Raw genomic sequence first — 26,052 nt, 5'->3', positions numbered from 1 at the left:
TGACACAATCAGGAATTATATAAATGTTACATTCTAGTGTTTTGGCTATTTGTATTTGACAGCTTTGAAGAAAACATATTTCCTATCTTGGTGCAGCTAAAATTCTGGATGTAAATCAGTATCTATCATATCTCATCATTATGAACTTATATCATCTATCTAGACCTAAAACATCTTATCCCCTAAATAACTAAGCTTCATTGTAAAACTATCTGGTCATCAACCCAATCAGAGACTTGAGAATGAATAAAATTGGTTACCTGAGTATACTGGGAGTACAGGATAGTAGCTTTCCAAATGAGGAGATGAAAGAGACAGTTTGCTATCTGAATAGTCACCCGAAACTCTCTATAATGTTAGCGCATCATCTTCAGCCTTCTGGCCCAGTATATCTGACAGACATATTTGTGAGGCAGGAACTATTGAGGACTTGCTTGTCTTGGCAGAGTTTGGACATGGACTCTGCCTGTATCCAAGTTTGCCCTATTTTAAACAGAATTCTGTCTGTAGTATAAATGAGGACATTTTCCCCAGTGCCTTGTTTACCACATTTGAAGCTATCACCAGAAGGACGCTCTTTGATGCTCATCATCCTCTTTGAGGTAGGCTGGGTGTTGCCAGGACTTAACCTGTCTCATTTTCATTGAATCTTTAAAAGAATAAAAACTTTTTAAAATGCTATGTTCTGTATATTTCTTGTACCTATGTGTTCAAGGATATTTCCCACTGCCCACTGTTTCTTCTATTAGATTAATATATCCTGTTTTATGTTGGGGTTGTTGATCCATTTAAAATTGAGGTTTTTGCAGGGTAGTTGATATGGATATATTTGCTTTCTTCTACACGCAGACATCCAGTTGGACCAGCACCATTTGTTGAAGATGATTTCTTTTTTCCAATGTATGCTTTTGCCTTCTTTGTCAAAAATTAGATGTTTGTAGGCGTGTGGGTTTATTTCTCATTCTTCAATTCATTGAACAACCTGTCTGTTTTTATTTCAAAACGATGCAGCTTTTATTACTATTGCTCTGTGGAATAGCTTGAAATCAAAGATGGTGATACCTCCAGAAGTTCTTTGATTGTCCAGGGTTATTTTAGTTATACTGGGTTTTCCTTTTCTTTCTTTTTATATATTAAGTTAATTGGTATTTCAAGGTATGTAAAGAATTGTTTTGGAATTTTGATGGGAATTGCATTGGATGTGTAGGTAGCTTTTGGTAATATGGCCACTTTTACTATGTTAATCCAAGTGATCCATGAAAGTGGGAGATCTTCTCATCTCCTGGCCTTGTCTTCAATTTTTTTTTTTTACCAAAGACTTGATAATCTTGTCTTACAGGTCTTTCACTTGAGTTATACCACTGTATTTTATATTATTTATGGCTACTGTGAATGATGTTGTTTCCCTAATTTTTTCCAGCCCATTTATTGAATACATAAAGGAGGTCTACTGACTGTTTTTAGTTAGTTTTGTATCCAGCCACTTTTGTGAAGCTGTTTATCAGCTGTAGGAGTTCTCTGGTAGAATTCTGGTGGTCACTTATATCTGGTGAACAGCCTATACTTTGAATTCTTCCTTCCCAATTTGTATCCCCTTGATCTCCTTTATTTGTCTTATTAATATAGCTAGAATTTAAAGTACAACATTGAATAAATACAGAGAGAGTAGAAGGCTTGTCTTTAAGTTTTTCTCCATTTAATTTGATGCTGGCTATTGGCTTGCTGTATATTGCCTTTATTGTGTTTAGGTATGTGCTTTGTAACTCTGACCTCTCTAAAACTTCTAACATTAAGGGATATTAAATTTTTTCAAAGGCTTTTCACCATCTAATGAGATGATCATGTGGTATTTTCTTTCCTTTCAGTTTATTTATGTGTTGGATCACACTGATACATTTTTGTATATTGAACCATCCCTGCATCCTCGGGATGAAGCCTCATAGATCATGGTATATTGTGTTTTTGATGTGTTCTTGAGTTCAATTTATGAGAATTTTTATCTGTATTTTTACATCAATTTTTATATGGAATATTGGTCTGATATTCTCTTTCTTTGTTGAATCTATGTGTGCTTTAGCTATCAGGCTGGCTGACTATGGCCTCATAGAATGAGTTTAACAATGTTACTTTTGCTTCTGTGTTTTTGAATAGTTTGAGAAGTATTGATATTAGCTCTTAGCTCTTCCTTAAAATTTGGTAGAATTCTCTGCTATAACCATCTGGCCCTGTGCTTTTCTTTTTTTCTTTTCTTTCTTTCTTTTTGATTAAGAGTGTTTTAATTATTGCTTCTATTCCATAGAGGTTATATATTTATTTAAATTGTGTGTCTGATCTTGATTTAACTTGGGTAAGAACTATCTATCAAGAAAATCAACCAGTTCATTCAGATTTTCCAATTTTGTGGAGCAGATCGATTCATCTTACTTCCAATTCACTCCTTCTGTTTCATGTTCCTGTTGGCATGCCGGCTATTTTTCTCTGATCCATCATAATGGACACAAACTTCTGGAAGCATAAGCCAAAGTAAACTATCTTTTCTTCAAGTTGCCTTTAACTATGGTGTATCACAATGCAGAGAAGAGGATAAATACTGCATATAAAACTTAAAGGACCAGTCTGATGGGAGCCTGAAGACAGAGATGCTGAAAGCAAATTGAGGGGTTTCAGAAGAGAACAAGTTTAGTAACTAGGATAGACACTTTTCTTGTGTGATTTATGGTAAAGAAATCTGGCTGCCTTCTGATCTTGTCCTAAGAACTTATCCTAGGCAAACTTCAAGTAATGGATTTATTTTTTGGCAGGGAAAGTTTTTAAGCCAATGGAATGCTAAATCTATGGTGTGGATGTTACTGATAATTTATACAGGTATATAATGAGAAGAGCAGTTGGGAAGAAAGAAATACAAAATGCCCAGCTTGGAAAGAGAAAAAGCACCAGGAATATTAACAGTACATCCATAGTGTATGCCAGATTAGAGACTATAATTTTTGGGGAGATTATCACTATTGCGGTGATAGGACTTGCTGTTCCTTTAATATTTTCAAAGGGCCAGATCCAACCCAGGTCACCTGCAACTTCTGAAAGGGACCTTTATGAGTTTACTTCTAAAAAACAAACAAAACAAACAAAAAACAACTGACTTATCCTATTTGATTTGAGAGAGGTATTTTCCAGCCTAAGAAAAGAGTCAAACTTAATGATTTCAGTCACATGTTGCTGGACTTAGAAGCGTGAAAGATATAAGTGTGGACATGTAATGGATTCCGTATTCCATGGTTTCAGAAAAGCCGCTGAAGCAAGGCATCTTGTGGCAAAGGAGTTTCTGCTTGAAGATTTAAAAGGGAATTCCATATTGCAGTGAAGACTACAAGATGCTGGAGACAGCCGAGTCATGGGATGTCTGTTGTGGAAGGCTGCATTTATAGAGTAGAATCATGTGCTTGTAGACAGCAAAGCTGGATGGAGGAATGAAAGTATCTAAGCCCTTTGACACTGGGAACTAATCATGCTATGAAACTAATCATCTGCACAGTATGATATATATATGACAAGCTTGGACAAAAAAATATCCCATTAAAGGGTAGAACATTACACTTAAGGCATAAAAAATTGGACCATTAAAATTCAGCAATGGAAAAAGAAAAGCAAAAAACAAAATTATTAGCCTAGTTGGCAAAGTGAACTAAAATCTCCCTAAGAGCCAATTGCAGCTTTCTTGCTTTTAGGCTAAGAACAGTTTTTAGTGGATTATAATATATACATAAAATCTAAAAACCACAAGAATACAATGTAATGGATTTATGTCTTGTATATACACTTTTCCTATAGGTCCTTGACTAACCCTTAAAATTCTATTTATATCTTTATTAATTTCATCCCCCACTTTCCAAATTCTATTTAATCACTGAATATCATGGGAATGATTGGGGTCTTTTCTATACTGATAAGTTGAAAGAGTCAGTGGCAGCATTAGTCGCTGAAATTCATAACATCTAAGTCCTATGTGTGGTTGTGATGATGTATACACCACAGCAGTCTGTATGCCTAATAGGATGTTCTTGCAAAGATGCCTAGAAGACTGCAGAAATTATGCCAGCAGAGGGAACTAACATACTTATGTTTACTGCTAACCAAATTTTCTGTATATTAACTGCTAACCAGGTTTTCAGTCACTGTTTCTAAAAACTGTCTGATGTCAGTGTTCAGGAATTGTTCACTGACTGGAGATTATTGCAGGTAGTTATAATAGACTTTGGTATGATTCCCACCCCCACCATAAAGCACAAATAGATCAAGTGCTGTATGCAATGCAATGCCACAAACTACACCACAGTGTGTAGTTGCCAGGACTCATTTAGTGTTTGGAGTTCCAAGCCTCTCACAATTTAAAACTGCTACTCTTTTACATTTAGCCCAAACACATATTGATGGGGTTAAATAATGAATCTGAATGAGAATATTAATTATAATACAACAGCAAGAGTAAGTAGACTTAAAACAAACTTTCATTAATATGAAATAAGCTTGTCAAAAGTTTTTCTTCTGCATAATTTAATAAAGGACTAGGCAAAAATATAAACATGAAAATTACAAATGATATTTTAATTTTCCTTACCCACCATCATTGTCATTTAGTGGGTTACAGTTTTTAAGTTACGATTTATCTTTTAATCTCCTTTAATGTTATTTAACAGTTAAATAGCTTAAAGAAAATTACTACCCCTAAATACAAACCCTGGTGTAAAATTTAATTTATTATTTAGCCTTCTTTGCACCAGGAATTTGAATATTTTAAATTTGGAAAACTGCATTACACTCATATATGAACACATGTAGAGCTGTCTTCTTTTCAAGTCACTGAAGCATAATAATTCTAAACTTATATTAATAGTTTAATGTTGAAGTATCCCTTTGCAGAACTATGGGTGTAAGAAGGAATACAGGAGAATAGAAATCTGCCTGAAATATTTGATAAAAATGAACCTTTGAAACCAGAAGCTTAGGTTAGAGGGGAAGGTTTCACTCTGGTGGTTGGGTTATTTAGTACTCATGTAGGAGAACTGAGGAAGATGAGATTACTCTATCATGTTCTACCCATGAAGCATCAACCAAATTCCAACTCAGCTTTCCTTTGGTTTTCCATCTGCTCACTAAACATTCTATCACTTTAAGAATATACAAAGAAGTGAAGGGCAACAGTGACTGTCATCTAAGAAAAATCTCAAGCATTACTACTCATGGACTTGCACTGCTCATTAGAAGTACAGCTAAGGAATCTCAAGGTTTGTAAGTCAGGAAAAAAAAAAAAAGACCATATTCGCTAACATCGCATCTATATAACACGTATCTTCCTAGCATGATGATATGAAGGGCATCTTAGAAACAGACATGAGAAGTAAAATCAAGGTATTATCAGAGAAGTATCTTTTGCATATTATAAAATCTGATTTTAAATTTTATTTTTACCTATTGTGTGACCATTTCCGTATTAAGCAAAATAGCATCATTTATAGGACTTAAAAATATCTCAAATCATTATTTAAATATTTGGTTGTTCCTTCTTCCTAGATGTGTGCCACCACTATTGTGTGAATTCAGAATCATGTACCATCGGAAATGATGGAAGTGTTGAATGTGTCTGCCCAACACGCTATGAAGGACCAAAATGTGAGATTGACAAATGTATACGGTGCCATGGGGGCCACTGTATTATAAATAAAGACAATGAAGATATAGTTTGCAAGTAAGTAGACATCTGAATTGATTTATAAAGCATCTGAAGCCCAAAGACAAATGGTTCAGAAATACACTGTGAAGTTAATATCATTTTTATTCTAAAATTCTGCATGTCCAACAGTTTATTTTTTTAAAGCTAGAGATGAAGTTCAATAAGCTCACTCTTCAACACCTATGCCTGTTCTGAAGTATATGAACGTCAGTGATATTATTAGATTACTTCAGGTATAAAATATAGCCAAGAAGTACTCAAAGGCAGAAATATATTCAGAAACCGGTATGTAGAACTAAGAATAGGACCATGTTTGGCTATCAAGGGTTTAATTCACAGCAACAGAAGAGGAGGAAGAGGAGAAGGAGGAAGAACAGGAGAAGGACAAAGAGGAGGAGAGGGAGAAAGCGGTGGTTGTGGGAGACATAGAACAGACAAAAGGGAAAGGAAAAGAAGATAACTGGTACCTAGAGAATCTGAACACGGTGCCTCACAGGTCCAAGATCACCTAGGTACGCAAAGCCAGTGATATGGCTCAGCAGATAGGCCCACGGCCGTATGCATTTTCACATTGTTATTTATTTTAGGTTTTATTCGGTTTTATATTTTTTACTGAGTCATTTTGTTTTGACATTCAAAACACTGAAGACATAGTAGCTCACATAAAAAAAGTGCTTCATTCAGCAGGTAGGAGGAACACATGAAATTGTAAGACAAGTCAGATCGTATGAGTTCCGTCCCCACACCCATGTGTAAGAAGGAGACAACCAACACCCAAACATTGTTTTCTGAACTGCGTACTCAGAGCCTCTTGGGTACTTAGAAGACAGATTTAAGCATGTGGAATGTTGAACATAGGCTTTTAGTTATTTCTAATTAAGAGTCGCAATGAATAGATTGGAATTTTTGGGTTTTTTTTCTGATTTTTTTTTCTGATTAACTGTCTTTTCTTTAGGTATTATAAATTTAATTTATTAGCTTTGGTTGATCTTTTTTTTGAGAGGAGTAACATACATTTCCAATGGACAGGCGCTCTAGGATTTTTCTTTTCCTACCCTGACTTTGACAATTACTACCCAAAACAAGTACATGAATGATGAGTTCTGGGAAGCAGATATGCCTTAGTTCTGCTTTTGTTGCTTTTTTTGAAATTTGTCTATAAGACTAAGTAAATGGGAGCAGAACCAAGGAGCGAAGGCCAGTGCTATTCAGTTTGTATCATGAAGCAAGTTCTCATGAGGTGTAAAGTCAGTCTTCACGCCAAAGTACTTTGAATAACCCTATAGAAGAAACATCCATAGAGGACTGGATTCTGTCACCTACTTTTCTTAGGAGTGTAATGAATGAGAGAAGAAGAGAGAACAGTGTGCTATAAAGCATCCCTGCCACTGAGAGCTTTAGGAGTTGTCAGATGAGTTATGGCACTCTGGCAAAAAAAAAAAAAAAAAAAAAAAAGGTACAAGGTACAATAAAATTTTATTATAGGCAATGTTGACAAGTTATATTTATTTACTTATTTTTATTCATTCTCACTTTAGAATTTACTGTTAATGTGCTTTGTATTATCTTTATGAATGTCATGTGCTAAACCTAGCAATGTGGATAATTTGAAAATATACTATTTTTAAGTAATTTAAAATGTGACTGATATTTCTTTAATAAGTATATAAAATCAAAATAAATGTTCACATGTGTCTCCCAAGTCTCATGTCCATAAAAAAAATTCAATAATTTTTAATTATGAGAGAACTTTACTTTGTGGATTGACCTGGAGGTTTTTTTGTTTTTGTTTTTAAATAAAATAAGATATAATAAGGTAAAACACGGACCATCACATTTACCTTGAACAATGCAAACCAACAGGAGGAAAAGAGCCCCAAGAGAAGTCACAAGAATCAAAGACCCATTTGTTCATACACTCAGAAACCCCATAAGAGCACTAAACTGAAAGCTATAATGTAAATACTGTAGACCTTGGTTCAGACCCACGCAAGTCCTGTGCTTGTTGCATTTGTCTCTACGGGTTCATATGAGCCTTGCTCGCTTGATTTAGAGGGCCTTGTTCTTCCGGTATCCTCTACCCCTTCTGGATATTACAACATTTCTATTCCATTCTTCCACCGGGTTCTCTGAGCTCTGAGGGGAGAAGTTTGATTAGGATACCCCACTGAGAGCTGGGTGTTCCAAGGTCTCGCTGCTTATATAATGTCTGGCTGTGGTGTCTCTTTATTTGCCCCCATGTGCTGTGGGAGGAAGATGGGCACTGATCCATGAGTAAAGCAGAATACGATGAGGGGTCATCTTTTGTCACTAATTTTTAATTTATTTTTTACATTATTTATTTATTTATTATTTATTTCTCTGTGTAGCACTGGCTGTGTGGAAACTGCTCTGAATAACAAGCTAGCATTGAATTTAGAGATATCCCTGCCTCTGCCTCCAAAGCCACTAATACCCAGATTACTTTTTAAATGTTATTTACTTACTTACTTACTTACTTGTTCGTTTGATCAGCAGTAGTTTGTTTTAACCTAGGTCTCTGGGCTAAGTCTTCAATTCTTTGTCACTTAAGAAGTAAAGGCTTGAATAACATCTCATGGCATGACCCTTAAGTCAAGTTAGACATTGCTTGGTTACTACCACAAGCTTTGAGCCACAGTTGTCTTAGTATATTTTGCAGGCAGGACAACTTGTGTATAAAAAGTTTTGTGGCTTGGTCAGTGTTTCACTTATCTTTTGGTTGCCTGCAGTGTACCTTCCTATAAAAAAAAAATAAGCCACCAGCTCAACTTCTGCATGTTTGATAAGATGTGTGGGTGTTATCTTCAGTAATGGGGCCTTGGTGTCAATTTCTGTAGAGCAACCCATTGCCTTTACAACAGCCTGCATCCTTTGAGGATTTTCATGGGGCCGTTTTGGACAACAACTCAATTACATATAACTTAGTTGGAGCTCTGGGAGCTTTGTTTGGTGATAAGAGATGGCCAATTGGCACCCTGTCTCCCTCATTATTTGGAAAATTCATTAAGATCACTTTCATCGATTTTTTTAGTCCACTGCACTGAGTTGCACTCCTCATGTCCTCGATCCTCCTCACAACAGACTACAAAATAGTTTTGATGAGTCTTCCACTTACACTAAGAATTGAGGCTATAAACTGAGTTACCTGCCCCGTTTATCCAGAGAGCACACATATACAATCACCCACCTTGCTCCCATCATATAAAAAGCTTATGGAAGGAAGAGAGGAACAAATGTAGGAGTCCTCCCCTATATTACCGATAAAAGGGGGGAAATAAACTTTTGCAAGCATGTACATAACTGGAAGAGGCTATTGCCATCTATGTTGGAATTCTATATTCCAAATGATTTTTCTAGAAATGTATATGAAGGAATAAGTGAAAATTGGTAACAATCAATGCCCAGTCTAACTATATAAATAGATGTCTGGTAGTAATTTTTTTCTCAGATGAGCTATATGACAGTTGATCACAGAAATGTGAATGCCTTTGGTATTCTGAAACCTGCTATGTGATTTCTGATTACTTTCATCTTAGAATTACAATGAAACATGAGTTGATGTTAGAACTTGTTTTGTAGGTGAAACACAAATTCTAAATCAAAATTACAAAAGAATAAAAGAGTTATTTCTTCATATTAGTATAAAAGTTCAAATAAACATGTACAGTTGAAATTCTGATATATAGCCTATCAACTGTATACAGTCTCCATTATTAAAATGAACATTAATACATATTATCACTACATATTGTCTTTCTCTTGGAGATTTGAATAAATATTATTGAAGATAAATTTGTACCTTATGTTGAACAGCATGGAGGGGATGCTTTTGATATCAATTTTCCTAAGAATTCTTTGTATTTACTAGGTAACTTGTAAGTAACACTTTGGAAGTTATTAAACTATAGTCCGTGAATTTGTTTGCATTATTTGTGTTTATATATAAGAAACCATATAGTAAAAATAGAACTTTTTCTTTATAAGGCATTAAGTTGTATTTATTTCACATATAAAAATATTTGTAAACTTTTATCTTCAAATTCAAATAAAACATTAATGGGAAAACACAAAAGTTATTATAGCTGTTGAAACCAGAAATTTAAAAAATTAATTTTCATTGTTTACTCTTTTGAATAATATTTTAATAAGTATTTATCATTTCATGTAAAATTATTCAATGTATAGTGAGCTAATTTTCCTTGTTGGTATTAGTCTTTTAATAGAACAGGAACCTATAATGTTTTCTGTGTTGATTTTCAATAAAGATTGACAAGAAGAAAAACAAGTGCCCTTAACACTTAACATTTTAGAAAACAGCATTTTTTGACTATGTATTTGGCTCACTTTGCATGTGTATTATAGAGACAATAATGTCCATATCAGCTGTATAGTATGTAATGTTCTCTATTATGTGAGAAATGTGAGACCACCTTCATCTGTCCCATGATTGTATCTGAGTTTATACAGCCTCATTTTACAATTTACATAGATAATCCACCACCTCTATTGATATTTAAAAGAAAAGCTATTTTGAAATATTTGCTCTTTAGAACAGTCTTCAAATTCTAACACTGACCAAAATCATATATAGCTAGTACAATTCCAGCAGCCATACAACCTACAGGAAGGAACACAGGTGGGTATACACATAATAAAGCGACTGTGAACACAAGGGCTGTTAGTCTATCATTTTCAGCCATCTTAATGTCATTAGGAAATACTCTAAAAGGGACGTTCTGCGATAGTTTTTACATTAAGGAATATAAAATGACCAGTTAATGATACTGCATCCTGACTTTATTATCAAGGTAATGTCGAGTTTGGAAGGGGCGTTCTGCAAAAGTCATTCCTCATGGGAAGTTAAGAATGGTCACTTGTACTGCAAGCTGCCTTCATTATCATGGTCACGTCTGAACTTATGAAACAACTGATTTTGTTACCAGTTGATGACAAACACCAACAAAGAATTACAGTCTGCTTTAAGATAGCATGTATACAGCTTTCTCACAGCTCTTCATGAAAGACATCAGATTGTCTCACCAGAATATAGTGAACATAGATATACTTTTTCTCCATTTCCTCAGGGGTATTTCATGAAAAACAGGTGTTTGTTTAAAACATAAAACAGTATTTTTAATACCATTCTTCCTGAAGCATATAGTGTTTATTCTCATCCAAGGCTGTAATTAGCCTCTGAGGTGTGATTCTCAATACCCATCACATGGGTCCCATATTACTCCTGTGCTATTAGATTTTCACTGATTAGCTCCATTTTGACAATAAAAATGTATCTGTAAGCTCTGCACTTAACAAGTTAATATAGGAGGACTTAACATGAAATTCTAGGTCAGTCTGGCCTACAGAGTAACACCCTGACTCAAAAGAAAACAACATTTGGCATTGAGTTTAATTAATATGTATTTAACATTTGTACTAACTTAATTATTTCCAATTACTTTTACTTGTATGCATGTATGCACAGGTGTGAGATATAATCATGCCAAATTATTCGAATGGAGGCCAAAGGACCATTTTTGAGTGGTGTTGGTCATCTGCTTGGGTCATCATCATTCCTTTATCTTTCTGAACCATCTTTCCAAACCTAAGACCACAGGGCCACATGACATTTCCCAACTCTGCAGAAGGAGAGCCAACCCTATCCCTGAGTATCACTGCACACAACAATATAAATCACATACAACTATAAAAATATTATATGAATATGGATACATACATGAAACAATTGTAATCCTAATATTTCTCACTAGCAAATAGTACAGTGAGAACAGAGTGTTGTGGTACTTCTGTAGTGTGGCTTATAACTCCCACTGCTGTTACCAAGTTCTAGCTAGCTGAAAAGGAAAGTCATTATATCCTCCTAACATATAAGGGACAATGGCCTTCTCTAAACATACATCTAGCTGCTTTTTATCAAGCTAAGGGGATGAAAAGCATCAGAGTGCCTAAAGATCCTGTTATTGTTTTAATAAATAAAAGTTTGCCTCTAGTAATTTGACTTCCAGAAATCCTTAGGTTTAGGCAGATAGTATTCTCAGATGATACACATTCTAGTTTGCAAGTATTCCCTGTCAGCCTTCAACAGCAATAGTTCAGGTAACAATGTTTCTGTTTCTTCCTACTCTGCTGCAGCTGCACTAATGGGAAGCTTGCCTCTAGCTGTCAGCTATGTGATGGATACTGTTACAATGGTGGCACGTGCCAACTGGACCCCGAGACTAGTGTACCTGTGTGCATGTGAGTATCTACTAATGTGGGTAATTTAAGACAGGACAGACAGGATGTAGGTAGAATCTCTGTCCTAATGTTTTCCTTCCTTGGGGCAATACCTTTTAAGTGAGTGTGTCATGCCCATCTCTGGTCAATTGTCCCTCATTAGCTCATGTGCTACATAAATCCTTTCTTATCTCAGCTTGTTAATGATCTCACGAGGAATACATCATGCAGTTCTTAGCATCACATCATTTCAGACATTCACACTTTTTTCAACTTTGAAATGCTGGGAAAACTGCTATGGTTTTTATTGACCTTATTAAGCTATGTTAAACATACAGTGTGTGGTGTGTGTGTGTGTGTGTGTGTGTGTGTGTGTGTGTGTGTGTGTGTGTGTGTGAATTCCTCAGTACTTGGAACTATTCTTTTTAAAAAAAACCTGGACAATGTTTTCAAATATATAAAGTTATTTGATGTCTTTAGCAGGTTTGTAGTATGGCATGATATAACCCAATTAAGCTCTTGGTGCTTTCACAGTACAATATATGCAGCTGGGTTGCTAAACACCCAGAGAAAGAAGAGATTCTCGGTGTTCCTAGAAAATCTGGAATTTAACATTGTCCTCTTCTTAGTTTGCTGATTTTCTACAGCAGACCACCTAAAGCCATTCCACTGATGTTTAATGTATTGGGTTTTGTTTTAACTGTATAAGGGGATGAAGCCCCAAAATTAGTCCTATCAACATCCAGTTAGACAACTTCTTACAGGAACATGTGACCAGTGTTTATGTGAGTGAGGCAAGCATTCCTGGGAAGATTTTTATTTTATGTTATTATTGATGTATAACATAAATAAACATATATGGCACAAAGTCGGACGCTTTATTCAGTTGTATTTTACTAAACTTCTGCAGATGCTCTGTGGGGTTTAAAAGTCAGCGCTGTGACCAGAAAGAGAACCCTTGTGATCACTACTGTCAGAATGAGGGGATTTGCACTTTAACTGCGTTTAATGAGCCGAGATGCAAGTAGGTTTAACCTTCCACTTACTGCTGCGCTTCCTGTGACATCATTTTCAGGCCACAGTTCATTGGTTTAAATCATGAACATTCACATGCATTTCACAGTGTATACTTAATCTTGGGGCTCATCTCTGTCACATGTAATTAACCTATGCTTTGCTCACCAATAACTGTGTACACTGCAGACTGCTAGAGTGTGTAGAAATACAGCACAGGATAAAAAAGCTACTCATCCTGGTTCATAGAAACCCATTTACTACAACAGTAGACTTTAATCCAAGAAGAAGAGTAGAAAATGGTTTAAAGTCTTTAAATACTATATTTGGAAGTGTGATTTTTTTAGGTTGACTTTTCTATTTCAAAAGCTGATAGGATAATATACTATTTGTTTTCTAAATTTACATTGTAAACTGTATGACTTACTAACAAAATATATAGGTGCATGCCAAAACATTTCAAGAAATTTAATTTATTTATAGTTTACATCATTCTTCACTCATTCAGTTTATGGTGTCTTGGGTATCCATGGAAAGTAAATTCCTATTTTCTCATTCCAGGGTCACCTTTGGTAACACAGTAGATGTTATTTTTGCCATGTGTACTTGAGTTTTAGGGATGGCTCTTATCTGGCGTCTTTCTTAATACTCAGTGTTAAAATCAGCAGCTTTGATGGGCACCTTGAAGCACCCTTGCTGGCGGTGGTGTCAGCCTGCCTAATAAAACTGTAAAGCCCAGTCATGTTAAAATTCCAGTATTTCATTCCAGCTATTTTGTTATAATGAGCTGCCAGAGTTGTGAGGCAGAAGTTTGAAAAGAATAAATCTAGCTTTGATAAGGGTAGTCCATTTTAAACCAAAGAGAGATGTTCTGGAGATCAAGGACCCTACAATAGAAGATTTGGGGCTACTACAGTGAGAAAATGATGCTTGCTCTGGAGGTGCATGTGGAGGGAAGAAGAGGCAAAACAGTGACTCATCAGAGTGACTGAGTTCAAAGTGCTCCTTGACTAAAATATAATGAAAGACTTATTTTGGGTCATTTTTATCATCCCTGTAATCTCTGCCTTGGTTTATTCTGTCAGTGTTCCACTACTTCTGGGCAAAGTCTGCACACTCTAGGAGCTCTGGTTTGCCTCTTCATCCTAAACACTTACCCAGATGACTTCCTGTGCAAGGATTCCCTGTGTCACTAGAATAAGAAATTCAAGTGGCTGTAGCATCCCACAGTAATATTTAATTTTAAGCAGATAGCACCAGGGACCAATAATCAGAGTAGCTGGTAAACTCAGCTGGAAAACATGGTAACTACAGGAGTTCAGGGACTGTCTTTTATTTTTATATAGCAATATCTCTGTGTCTATTTGTGCTTATGGAATTTGTGACTGTAGTTGGATTTTTCTATCCTTTTATTTATTTCTATCCTATTTCTTTAGTAAGCAAAATTAGTAATAATTATAATTAATATGATGCACACCTCAAACTGTTAAGTCATAAAGGAAGTATAGAAAAATAGTATTTCCACTTGACCAGTAACTCATTAAACAAATATAAATACCAATGAGTAAGACATTTATCAATTTAGATACCTTAGTAGCCGTCAAATCGTACTCAGAAGTATTTTCTGTAATCTCCATATTTTATGTCCACTCTTGTGGACAACCACCATCCCCTGTTCAGGATGACACACTGTGGTCAATCATGTCTGACCACTTGTGCCTTATTATGACTCTCTATGCTGTATTGCCTCCCCTGTACTTTAACCAACTCAATACATAATGATGAATAACTTTAAATTAATTTTGACTAGATGATTGGCTTTTAAGAAAAAGCAATTTGTTAATTATTAACAATAAAAATGTATGATGACTAAAGTTCCATGTGAAAACAGCTGAATAAGGATTTATTCACAATTCCAAGTGAGTGAATCAAAGGCCTTTTAGGTGTTAGTAATATTTTGAAACAAAAATTATAGGAGTTTTAGAAGGGATGAATAACTGAAAAATTGAGGAAAGAGTAGCATGTTCAAAGTAGAATTGATGTGGAAGCCATAGTACAGGTTATTGAGGGCAAGGTACCACTGGGCAGGGATGATTTGAACACTATATGAGGGGTGTTTGCTACTGTTAAGATTAATTGAGAAGAAATACAAAGGGAAAAAAGTTTATCCAGGAGTAGTTTCTTGTTATATGAAGTAGTTTCAGTTCCAGAAAGATGTGTAGTATGTGTGTCTCCCTGTACTGAACAAGGCATCTGTTGAGAGAGGTGTTTGAAGCCCCTGTACAGACAGAATCCACAAAAGGCTGGGAACTTTAGGATGAAACAGTAACGAGCAGCAGAGATTTCCTCCTAGTTGTTTAGTTAGGAGTTCAATGAAAGAAAAAAAAGTAACAATAGAAAAGCATATTTTTAAAATGAGAAACACTTACCCATTAAGTATGTTGTTGTTGTTGTTTTTTTTAACCGCTTCTGGGTGAAGGCTCTCAGAGGACAACTCTTATAGTCAGAGCAGAGTATCTTTAATAATGTCTGGGGTTGGCTCTTTTCCTTGGGGTGGGTCTTGAGCTGGGCCAGGCTTTGGTTGGAAATTCCCTCAATCTCTGCTCTATCTGTTCTACCTTTATCCCTGCAGGTCTTTTAAGTAGGGTAAGTCTTGGATCAAAGTTTTGTGGGTGGATTGGTGTTCTCCTCTCTCCGTTAGGAGTCTTGTCTAGTTAGAGGGTGTCCTTTATAGGCTCCACAGCCCCTGCTACTAGGAGTCTTAGCTATAGTCCTCCTGATATCCTCCCAGAGGCTTATTCTGACTGAGGCATCCAGTTTCTCACAGAGACGTCCCCACCCAGAGTTTCTCTTTTCTTTGCAGTCCTTCTGTCCTCCGACTCCAACTCTCCTCAGGTCTGATCTGCACTGTTATTTCTCTCTACACTCCATCCCCTACCTTGTTCCTTCTCTTCAACCACTACCTCTGTCTATTATATTTCCCCTTAAGAGTAAAGATGTAAGCATCCTCCTTTGAGTTCTCACTGCTACTTAAATTCTGTGGGCCTGTGCATTGTAGTATATTTGTCCTTGTCCTAAGTGGCTAAAATCTGCTTACAAGTGAGCAAGTTCCATGTGTGTCTTTCTGGGTTTGGGTTAAACTCACTCAGCGTGATCTTTTCTAGGTCTGAAAATTTCATGATTTCCTTGTTTTTAGTGGCAGAGTAGTATTCCATTGTGTAAAATACTACCACATTTTCTTTATCCATTCTTCACTTGAGCAATATCTAGGTTGTTTCCAGATTCCAGTTATTATAAATAAAGCTGCTATGAACATAGTTGAGCAAATGTCCTTGTTGTATGGTAAAGCATCTTTTGGTCATATGCCCAGGAGTGGTATAGCTGGATCTTGAGTTAGAGCTATTACTAGTTGTCTGAGAAAGCACAGAATTGAATTCCAAAGTGGTTGTAAAAGTTTGCACTCCCACCAACAATGGAGAAGTGTTCCTCTTTCTCCATATCTTTGTCTGCATGTGCTGTCACTTGAATTTTTGATCTTAGCCATTCTAACAGATGGAATCTCAGAGTCATTTTGATTTGCATTTCCCTGATGAATAAAGAAGTTGAGCATTTCTTTAACTGTTTCTTAGCCATTCAATATTCCTTTGTTGAGAATTCTCTGTCTAGTTCTATGCCTGATTTTTGTTTGTTGGTGTTTACTTTTCTGATTTCTATATTTATTTTGGATATTAGCCCTTTGTTGAATGTAGGATTGGTGAAGATCTGTTCTCAATTTGTAGACTGCTTTTTCATTCTATTGACTGTATCCTTTGCCTTAACGAGTCTTTTCAGTTTCATGGGGTCTCAATTATTAATTGTTGATCTTAGAGCCTGAGCTGTTGGTATTCTGTTCACAACGTTATTTCCTGTGCTAATGAATTCAAAGCTTTCACTTTACTTTAACTTCTAATAGATTTAGTATATCTGGATTTATGTTGTGGTCTTGTGCAAAGCACAGGGAGTCTTGTTGAAAAGTATGAGGAAGGATAAAAGGACCTAGATGTGATAGGATCTCTACAAGAAGACCAAAGAGCCAACTAACCAGGGTCCAAAGGGGCCTGTTGAGTGTAAAGCACCAACCAAGACTGGACTGGACCTAGATTCTCTACATAGATGTAGCATATAGGCAGCTCAGGCTTCATATGGGTCCACTAGTAAGGGCAGTTGGGGCTGTCTCTGACATGGACTCTGTTGCCTGATTTTCAATCACTTCCCTTTAATAGGACTGCCTTTCTAGGACACAGTGAAAGAGGACAAACTCAGTGCTAATGATACTTGGTGAGCTGGGGTGGGTATGTAGAGGGGAATCCCCTTTTCTCAAGAATAGGGGTGGGGTTGGGAGGAGAGGAAGGAATGTAAAGTGAATAAATAAATAAAATTTAAAAATATGTTGTTCTTATTTAAGCCCATTTTTAAGTGTGACAGTGGTAAAAAAAGGATTTCATAGCTCCTAGGAAGGATGTCCATGGTATATGCAAATAAGCCCAAATCTTAGATATCTTTAGCATATTTACAATTCCTATAGTTATAACATGTAAGTAAATGTAAAACTTGCAATACAAAGCAATCCACCTAAGGACTATACAGTTCTCACAGCATCTTTTTTTTTTTTTTTTTTTTTTTTTTTTGGAGGGTGGGTAGGGGTTGAGACAGTTTATTTGTATAGCCTTGGCTGTTCTAGACTTGCTTTTTAGACCAGGCTGGCCCAAAACTCACAAAGATGCATCTGCCTCTGCCTCTGTCTCTGCCTCTGCCTCTGCTTCTGCCTCTGTCTCTGCCTCTCAAGTGTTGGCATTAAAGGCATGCACCATCACACCCAGCTTCCTACCATGTCTTTCTAGCAACCAAATCTTCTTATGTGTGGAAATGTTTAGAGAAGAGAGTTTCATGCTGATCCTTTTGGTAGTGATAAGTATCTTTACTGAAAACCTGACATGTACTAGTTCATCGAAAACCTTTATAGAAAACAAAAGCTGCTACAAGAGTCTCAAACTGGTGCTTTCTTTAGTTTCAGTGACATATCATTTTTCCTTTCCTCAAGGAGAGAAAAACTTTCTGAATTGTATAGGAATAATACACACAGTTGGAAAGTCAATAAAGTATTCAGATCTTATGAAGGTGACAGCTCAGTTTTTCTACCTAGAAATTTTATTGCTATATCCTTCAATTTAGGAAACATATTTGTTGGTTGAAAGCCTTCACTTTTGTCTCTAGATGGCCATTTTCATTTATTACTTTGTGTGCAATGAAAAGAAAATGGCAAAGAAAAACCAAAGGAATAAAATATAGTATATTTTTACAATTACTTGGGGGAAATTCTGTCAATTTTAAATTAGACAATTGAAAAATGTTAAAACTGTACTTAAATTTTTTCATATTTATATTTTGACAATATTATTAAGTACATCTTATTATATCTTAAAATATTAATAAGAGGTCTATTTAATTTTTCATGTTTATTGGTGTTTTGTCTTCATGTATATCTGTGCACCACATTCATATCCTGCCTCTACAGAGACCAAAAGATAGTGGTAGATTCCATGCAAATGGAGTTCAAGATGGTTGTGAACCAACATGTAGATTCTGGCAATCATCCCTGGTCCTCTGGAAGAGCAGCTAGTATTCTTAACCACTGAGCTACCTCCCCAGCCACATAAATGAAACATTATAGAACTCAATAGGTAGTTTCCCATGCCTCCCTAAGTCTAAGAATTTCCCTTAGGATTAGAGTCACACTTTTATGAGATACAGGCTTTGTATGTTACATGAACCTCCTTTCATGTTATTATTTCATAGAAATGCCCACATTCTTTCAGTCATCCACTAGCTTGGCTATCCTCTGCTTCCTTTACTCCATGTGCTATTCCACATGCACATAACGTGTAGCCACAGACCCTGCAAAAAACAGCTGCATGCTGCACCTCACTCTATTTGTTCAAGTGACTCAATAAAATAATTATAACTTAGCTGTTTTACCTAGTTAACTCTTCATGACCTGGGTTTATAAGAGTACATAACCATCCCAAGCCAACATAGTTCAAAATAATATTACAGATTATATCTAGCTATATAAGTAGTCTACATATACTAAAGGATAGGAGATGGAAAAGTATCTTTGAATTGCTGCTAATGCCTTATGAATGATACAATGCTGCAATCTCTTTTGTTCATGTGTGTACATGAGAAAGCGTCTGAGGATGTTGAATTAGAGGCCCCCTGGGTTATACAGGAGCTCCAGCCAGCATAGACAGCACAATCCAAGGGTTTGAATATACTCTGTAATGGAGTGCTTGCATAGCATATGAAAAGTCCAAGAATTTGATACCCAGGAATGGAAAAATAACAAAAATGTATGTCACATTCAAATATGTCAGTGCATGCATGTACATTCACAAAAAACTCTTAAATAAAATATCTTAAAATGGCAATGATTGGTATATATTATTGAAATTTAGATATTGCTGATTTTTAAAATATTGTCTGTGTAATTCTATTCTTTTTCAAAAGTCTGAAGAAAAAATTCATAAAGGATATTTGAAGTTTCTGAAAATAGAGAAGAAAAACACCTACCTCAAGTTATTTTATTGCTTCAGAAACCAAATCTACTTAGATGCTCACTGATTTCAAAAATGCAATATGGAAATATGCCAGGATACTTCCCACACTATGGGTTATGGCTTCCTGCCCAGGGCAAGAACAACATTGTGATTTTTTATGATATAGTTAGACATTTCAAGCCATAGCTAACACTCTGTCTCTCTCTGTGTCTCTCTGTTTCTGTCTCTATCTCTGTCTCTTTGTCTCTCTGTCTCTGTCTCTGTTTCTCTGTCTCTCTCTGTCTTTCTGTCTCTCTCTGTCTCTGTCTGTCTGTCTGTCTGTCTGTCTGTCTGTCTGTCTGTCTCTCTCTCTCTCTCTCTCTCTCTCTCTCTCTCTCTCTCTCTCTCTCTCTCTCTCTGATTTATCTCTCTCTTCAGTTTTTGTTTTAATCTAGGCTAAATTTATATAGGCATTTGTGTTGGAGGAAACCATGGTTTCCTAAAAAGTTCTAGCTATGTATCTTGCCATTTCTGTTGTGTTCACAACTTCCACATCTGTTTCTCATGATCCACTCTTATTGTGGCTTTTGGACATGCAACATATTTCTATGAAGCTGCACTTTTAATTCTGCCTGTATTCCATTGCCCCTTTAAACTTGTGTGTCTCAGTCCTCTCCACAAGATGATAAATTCGTCCCCCTGAGGTATTGTATCTAATTTACTCATTAGTTTCCAACCATTAACATGCATTCTCTATGTATCATTTAATTACTTTGCATTGCTACCAAGTTTAAGACTAAATACGTGCATTGCATTATGCCTATGGTTTAATAATCATGCCATCATTGTGATGGCATCCATTACTTGTGAATAAATTTCACAGTTAAGACTCAGAAAAAATGGAATGATTTATTTCATCATGCATTTGATCCACTTTATCCTCTTTGTTATTTTCAAGACCGTTGTAGTGTATTTTCTGTATATTCTAGAGTCTTTATTGTATTCTATGAAGAAATGAGTAGGCAGATTTTATATATCACTATATGAGGAGAGATTACTTGCATTCATTTTGTTTTGTCTTCTCCAAACACTGTTATTGGTCACTTGCTTCGCAGCTTCTTCTTTCTCCCTCTTTGAAAACATACGGGAATAGAAGACAGTTAGGAGGCATTCTGAGTCTCTTGTACAAGATGAAGAGGTAGGAGGGGATATTGTCTTAGTCACCCCTCCATTGCTGTGAAGAGACCCTATGACCAAAGCAGCTTTTTAAACAGAAACCTGTTAATTGGGAGCTTGCTTCCCATGTTAGACCATTCGCCCATGTGCCCATGCACATTGTGGCAGGGAGCATAAGGGCAAGCTGTGGCTTTTGAAGGAAATCAGGGTCTCTTTTTCTTTCATGGTTCTACAAAAGTAGAATTTGTCTCTCCTTATTTCCAGGCCTGGGTAAGGCCACACTTTGCAGAAGGGACCCTGCATCATGGGCTCTGGAGGTCTGGCTATCAGAGGAAGAAGACCTTCTTCATGCAGACTAGGTTCGCTGTGGGGAAGAGCCAAGCAGAGGTCAAGTGATATTCAGAGTGATTCCAAACAAACCCCACATTTCCAAAAGGCTATGAACAGGTGAACATTAGCAGTCTGTGGTGCCCACAATTCAGTCAGATTGTTGCATGTTACTAATTTGTTTCTGCCCCTTGAAGTGTTTTGAAAATGTAAATCATGAAAGCTGCATGTTGTTCAGAGCAACAAAACTCCAGATTGCCTGCCACACCTATACCTGTCCTTTATAATCTCAAGCAACTGGCTATACCTTATTCTTCCTTTGCCTAGGCTCATTAAGATGCCAGAAATAGATACCACACATCACGTTTTTCTGAGCAAGCTTAAACTCCAGATTGTACTATTAACTTATATACTAAGGGGACATTGGTGTATAGATGACAGATAACATTACTACATTATTTTTATATAAGTTTATGTAAACATATGACATTACTATACTGTTTTATTTTCAAAGAACAAAAGTCAAAATTTGAAAGTTTTTACATTCATTTCTTGCCCTCTCCTCCAAATCCAATCTTCTAGTCTCATCTGCAGCTCTCTATGAAACCACTTGTGACATCCTCATCCTCTCTGGCCCTATCTCCTGAAGATCACCTAGACTTCTTTCCATATTCCTTCCTCCCACTCATCTCATTGTCTCAGACCCCAACAACTGCGGGCATATCCTGGTAAGCTATCTGCTCTGCTGGCCGGGGAATCCCATAGGACAGCAAAGGTATATAAGTCTCTATTCTCTCCTTCAAATGCAACTCCCTAGTCTCACTTCCGGTTCATAGCAGACTACTGCGGCCTCCCTTCCTTCCCTGCCCTCATCTCCAATGGATCTTCCTCTTAATATTAAAAATTAATTTATTTCTAATTTATGCACTTGACATCTCAAGCTGAGCCCCTTCCCTCATCTCCTCCAGCTCCCACTCTCCGTCCCTCTTTCTTCTCCACTAAGCTCCTCCCCTCCCCTGGTCCTCACAGAGGGAGAGCCCTCCTCCCTTGTCAACGGACCCCAGCCTATCAAGTCTCCTCAGGAATGCCTGAATCTTTTTTCCTTGTGGCCTGGTAAAGGCACACCATCAGGGAGAAGTGACCAAAGAGCAGGCAACAGAGTCCTTAGTAGGGACAGCCCCTGCTCCCCTGACTAGGGGACCTCTATGGAGGCTAAGCTGCCTATTGGTTAAATATGAATAGGGGGCCTAGGTCCTCTCCATGCATGGTCCTTGTTTGGTGCACTAGTGTCCACTGGCCCCCCTGGGACCCGATGTGTTGGCTCTGTTGGTCTTCTTGTGGAGTTCCTGTCCCCTGCTGGACCTTCTGTCCTTCCATTCATCCATAATAAGACTCTGTGCCATCTGCACAAGTTTTGGCTGTGACACTCAGCTTCTGCTTAGATCCCCTGCTGGGTGGAGTGTTTCAGAGGGCCTCTCTTCAGCTGTTTCCACTATCTATTCTATTTGCCCTTCTGAATGAGAATTAAGCATCCTCCCTAGAATCCTCCTTGTTACTTGGCTTCTTCAGGTCTGTGGATTGTAATATGGTCATCCTGTATTATATGACTAATATCCACATACAAGTGAGTATATACCATGCCTGTCCTTCTGCGTCTGGGTTACTGCACTCAGAATAATGTTTTCCAGCTCCATCTATTTGTCTGTAAAATTTGTGATGCCCTTGTTTTTGGTACCTGAATAATAGTATTCTATTGTGCAGGTATGCCATTGTTTCTTTATCCATTCTTCAGCTGAGGGGCATCTGGGTTGTTTCCAGTTTCTGGCTATTACGAATAGCACTGCTATGAGTGTAGTGGAGCAAGTGTCCTTGTTGTATGTTGGAGCCCCTTGTGGGAACGTGCCCAGAAGTAATATAGCTGGATTCTGAGGCAGAACTGTTCCCAATTTTCTGAAAAAGCACCAGAATGATTTCCAAAAAGTTGGTACTCCTACCAGCAATGGAGAAACATTCCTCCTTCTCCACATCCTCCCCATCATATGCTGTCACACGAGTTTGTGATCTTAGCCATACTGATAGCAGTAAGATGGAATCCCAGAGTTGTTCTGATTCGCGTTTTTTTTTTTTTCTGATGGCTGAGGATGCTGAGCTATTCTTTAAGTGATTCTCATCCCATTTGATGTGCTTTTATTGAGAACTCTCTGTTCATCTCTGTACCCCTTGTTTCAATTGAGTTATTTGGTTTGGTGGTGTTTAATTTCTTGAGTTCTTTATATATTTTGGATATTAGCCCTTTGTTAGATGTAGGGTTGGTGAAGATCTTTTCCCAGTACATAGGCTGTTGTTTTGTTCTGTTGACAGTTTCCTTTTATTACAGAAGATTTTTCAGTTTCATAAGGTCCCATTCATTAATTTTTGATCTTAGAGACTGTGCTGTTGGTGTTCTATTCAGGATGTTTTCTCCTGTTTCAATTAGCTCAAAGCACTTTTTCTTCTAATGGATTTCATGTGTCGGGTTTTATGTTAAAATCTTTAATCCTCTTGGAATTTAGTTTTGTGCAGGGTGATAAATAATGATCTATCTGCATTTTCCTACAAGTAGAAATCAAGTTAGACCAGCAGCATTTGTTGAAGATACTATCTTTTTTCTTTGTATGGTTTTGGTGTGGATTTATTTCTGGATCTTTGATTCGATTCCATTGATCCACTTGTCTGTTTCTATGTCAGTACCATGCCATTTTTTAAATTACTGTTGCTCTATAGTACATCTTGAGATCAGGGATGGAAATACCTCCAGAAGATCTTTTATTGTGTAGGATAGTCTTAGCTGTTCCAGGGTTTGTTTGTCCAAATGAATTTAATTGATCTTTCAAGGTCTGTAAGGAATTGTGTTGGCATTTTGATGGTAACTGCAATAAATCTGTAGATTGTTTTGGGTAAGATGGCCATTTTAACTATGTTAATCCTCCTGATCCAAGAGTATGGGAGATCTTTCCATCTTCTGATAGCTTTTTCAGTTTCTTTCTTCAAAATATTAATGTTTTAAGCAACTGAGGTGATAGATGTTTTCAACCTGACATAAAATTACAGTTTTTTACAAGTATGGATATATTATATCTGCCCAATAATGCATATAACTTTATCTTTAGACTATTTTTTACAAATATCTTACTATTTATTTTACATGTATGAGTGTTTTGCCTGTCTGCATATATGGGTGTCATGTATAAAGATGTCTGTACAGACCAGGAGAAGACATCAGATTCCCTAAACTACAGTTACAGAGGGTGGTGTGCCTTCCATCAGAGTGCTTGAAAGTGAGCCTCAGTATTTAGGAAGAGCAGAAAGTACTCTTTATTTCTGAGCCATGGCTCCAGTCCTGTAAAGTAATTTGAATATGAAAAGTTATATTATGTATCTATTCATATGTAGGTCTGGTGTGTTTCCATTATTTCTTTTGATGTTGCAACAAATTTTGTCTTTTAAAATAGTAAGTATGTCAGAATAGAGAAATAAAAGAATCAGCTGCCTGTGTAACTGTTACTTACCTATTCAAAATTGTATTGTCTATGTGTCTACTTTTCTTAGACATCTACTAGTTTAAGAACCAGAGTTGTTTATAGCAACAATGTTTTATTTCCTGCTTACCTTTCAAAATTGAACAAATGGATTAAAATTATGTAAACCTACTTTTAATGTACTACTTGATTCCACAGTAGCTTTGTTCACTTCCCATGAAAGATTGGCTATTGTACTTTACCAACAACATTAGTTTGGAGGGAAAATCTCTTCATAATATAATAATGTAGAAAAGTAATTTACTTCTTTATCATGCCAAGATAGTATTAGAGATAGTCATCCATTAAATCACTAAAGAAGCTTATACCTAAGTTTTACTCTACTGAGAATACAAATCAAAAGTTACAATCTTAGTAATATTATAATAAAATTACATCATCACAGCAAATGTTAATTTGATTATATTAACACTAGTAGGTTGACATAATCTGTACATTTACTGTTCATAGCAGTCACAATATAATCATATTATGCAAACAGATTACATTGAAATTTGTAATAGTCTTCATTTGTTAAGAGACAAAGGCTTTTTCTTTATGTCTTATAAGGTTTAATTTGATTTGAAATATAGCAAATAAAGAAAGAAAGGAAAGGGGAAAAATAGAAAGGAGCAAAGAAGGCTGGGAATGAGAGGGGTCAGTGTGTGGCACCTAAAACATCTGAAGGAAAGTGGTTAGAATGAAGGCTGGGCTGGATTGATGGACAAAATTTGACCCCAGCTTGCTCCCTGACGAGAGACGACAGTCTTGTAATGGGATGAAGTCGGGGCCTGGATTTCAGCCCTGACCAGCTGTTTTCCAAAATTCCTGCATGTCCAGCACCATTTGTTGAAGATGCTATCATTTTTCCATTGAATAGATTTGGCTTCTTTGTCAAAAATCAAGTGAGCAAATGTGTGTGGATTCATCTCTGGGTCTTCAATTTGAATCCATTGATCCACCAGCCTATTACTTTGCCAGTACCATGCTGTTTTAATTACTGTTGCTCTGTAGTACAGCTTGAGATCAGGCATGGAGATTCCTCCGGAGGATCTTTTATTGTATAGGATTGTTTTTGCTATTCTGGGTTTTTTATTTCTCCATATGAATTTGAGAATTAATCTTTCAATATCTTCAAAATATTTTGTAGGTATTTTGATAGGGATTGCATTGAATTTGTAAATTGCTTTTGGTAAGATGGCCATTTTTACTATGTTAATTCTCCCGATCCATGAACAAGGTAAATCCCTCCATCTTCTGATGTCATTTTCAATCTCTTTCTTCAAAGGTTTGAAGTTTTTTTCAAATAAGTCCTTCATTTGCTTGGTTAAAGTTATTCCTAGATATCTACATGTAGAAAAATGCAATTAGACCCTTATTTGTCACCATGCACAAAACTCAAGTCCAAGTGGATTAAAGA

General features: G+C 36.5%; 1 protein-coding gene across 5 annotated transcripts in view; it reads left to right on the top strand.

The window, feature by feature from the left end:
- The window catches only part of LRP1B (LDL receptor related protein 1B), a 1,938,012-nt gene that overhangs the window by 1,886,882 nt on the left and 25,078 nt on the right, over positions 1-26,052 (top strand). For 3 of the 5 annotated variants that reach the window (XM_084800256.1, XM_084800257.1, XM_084800255.1), the window contains exons 81-83: positions 5,569-5,743; positions 11,900-12,004; positions 12,894-13,007. In XM_084800256.1, coding sequence (XP_084656382.1) covers positions 5,569-5,743; positions 11,900-12,004; positions 12,894-13,007 — 394 coding nt within the window. The remainder of the gene's footprint in view (positions 1-5,568; positions 5,744-11,899; positions 12,005-12,893; positions 13,008-26,052) is intronic. The other 2 variants (XM_084800259.1, XM_084800258.1) reach the window with 1 other exon arrangement.

This window comes from Acomys minous (assembly GCF_964271855.1).
Source record: "Acomys minous genome assembly, chromosome: 10".
In the NCBI taxonomy this organism is placed as follows: Eukaryota; Metazoa; Chordata; class Mammalia; order Rodentia; family Muridae; genus Acomys; species Acomys minous.
The sequence above is the reverse complement of the archived record's forward strand: the minus strand, read 5'-3'. Positions and strand labels throughout refer to the sequence as shown.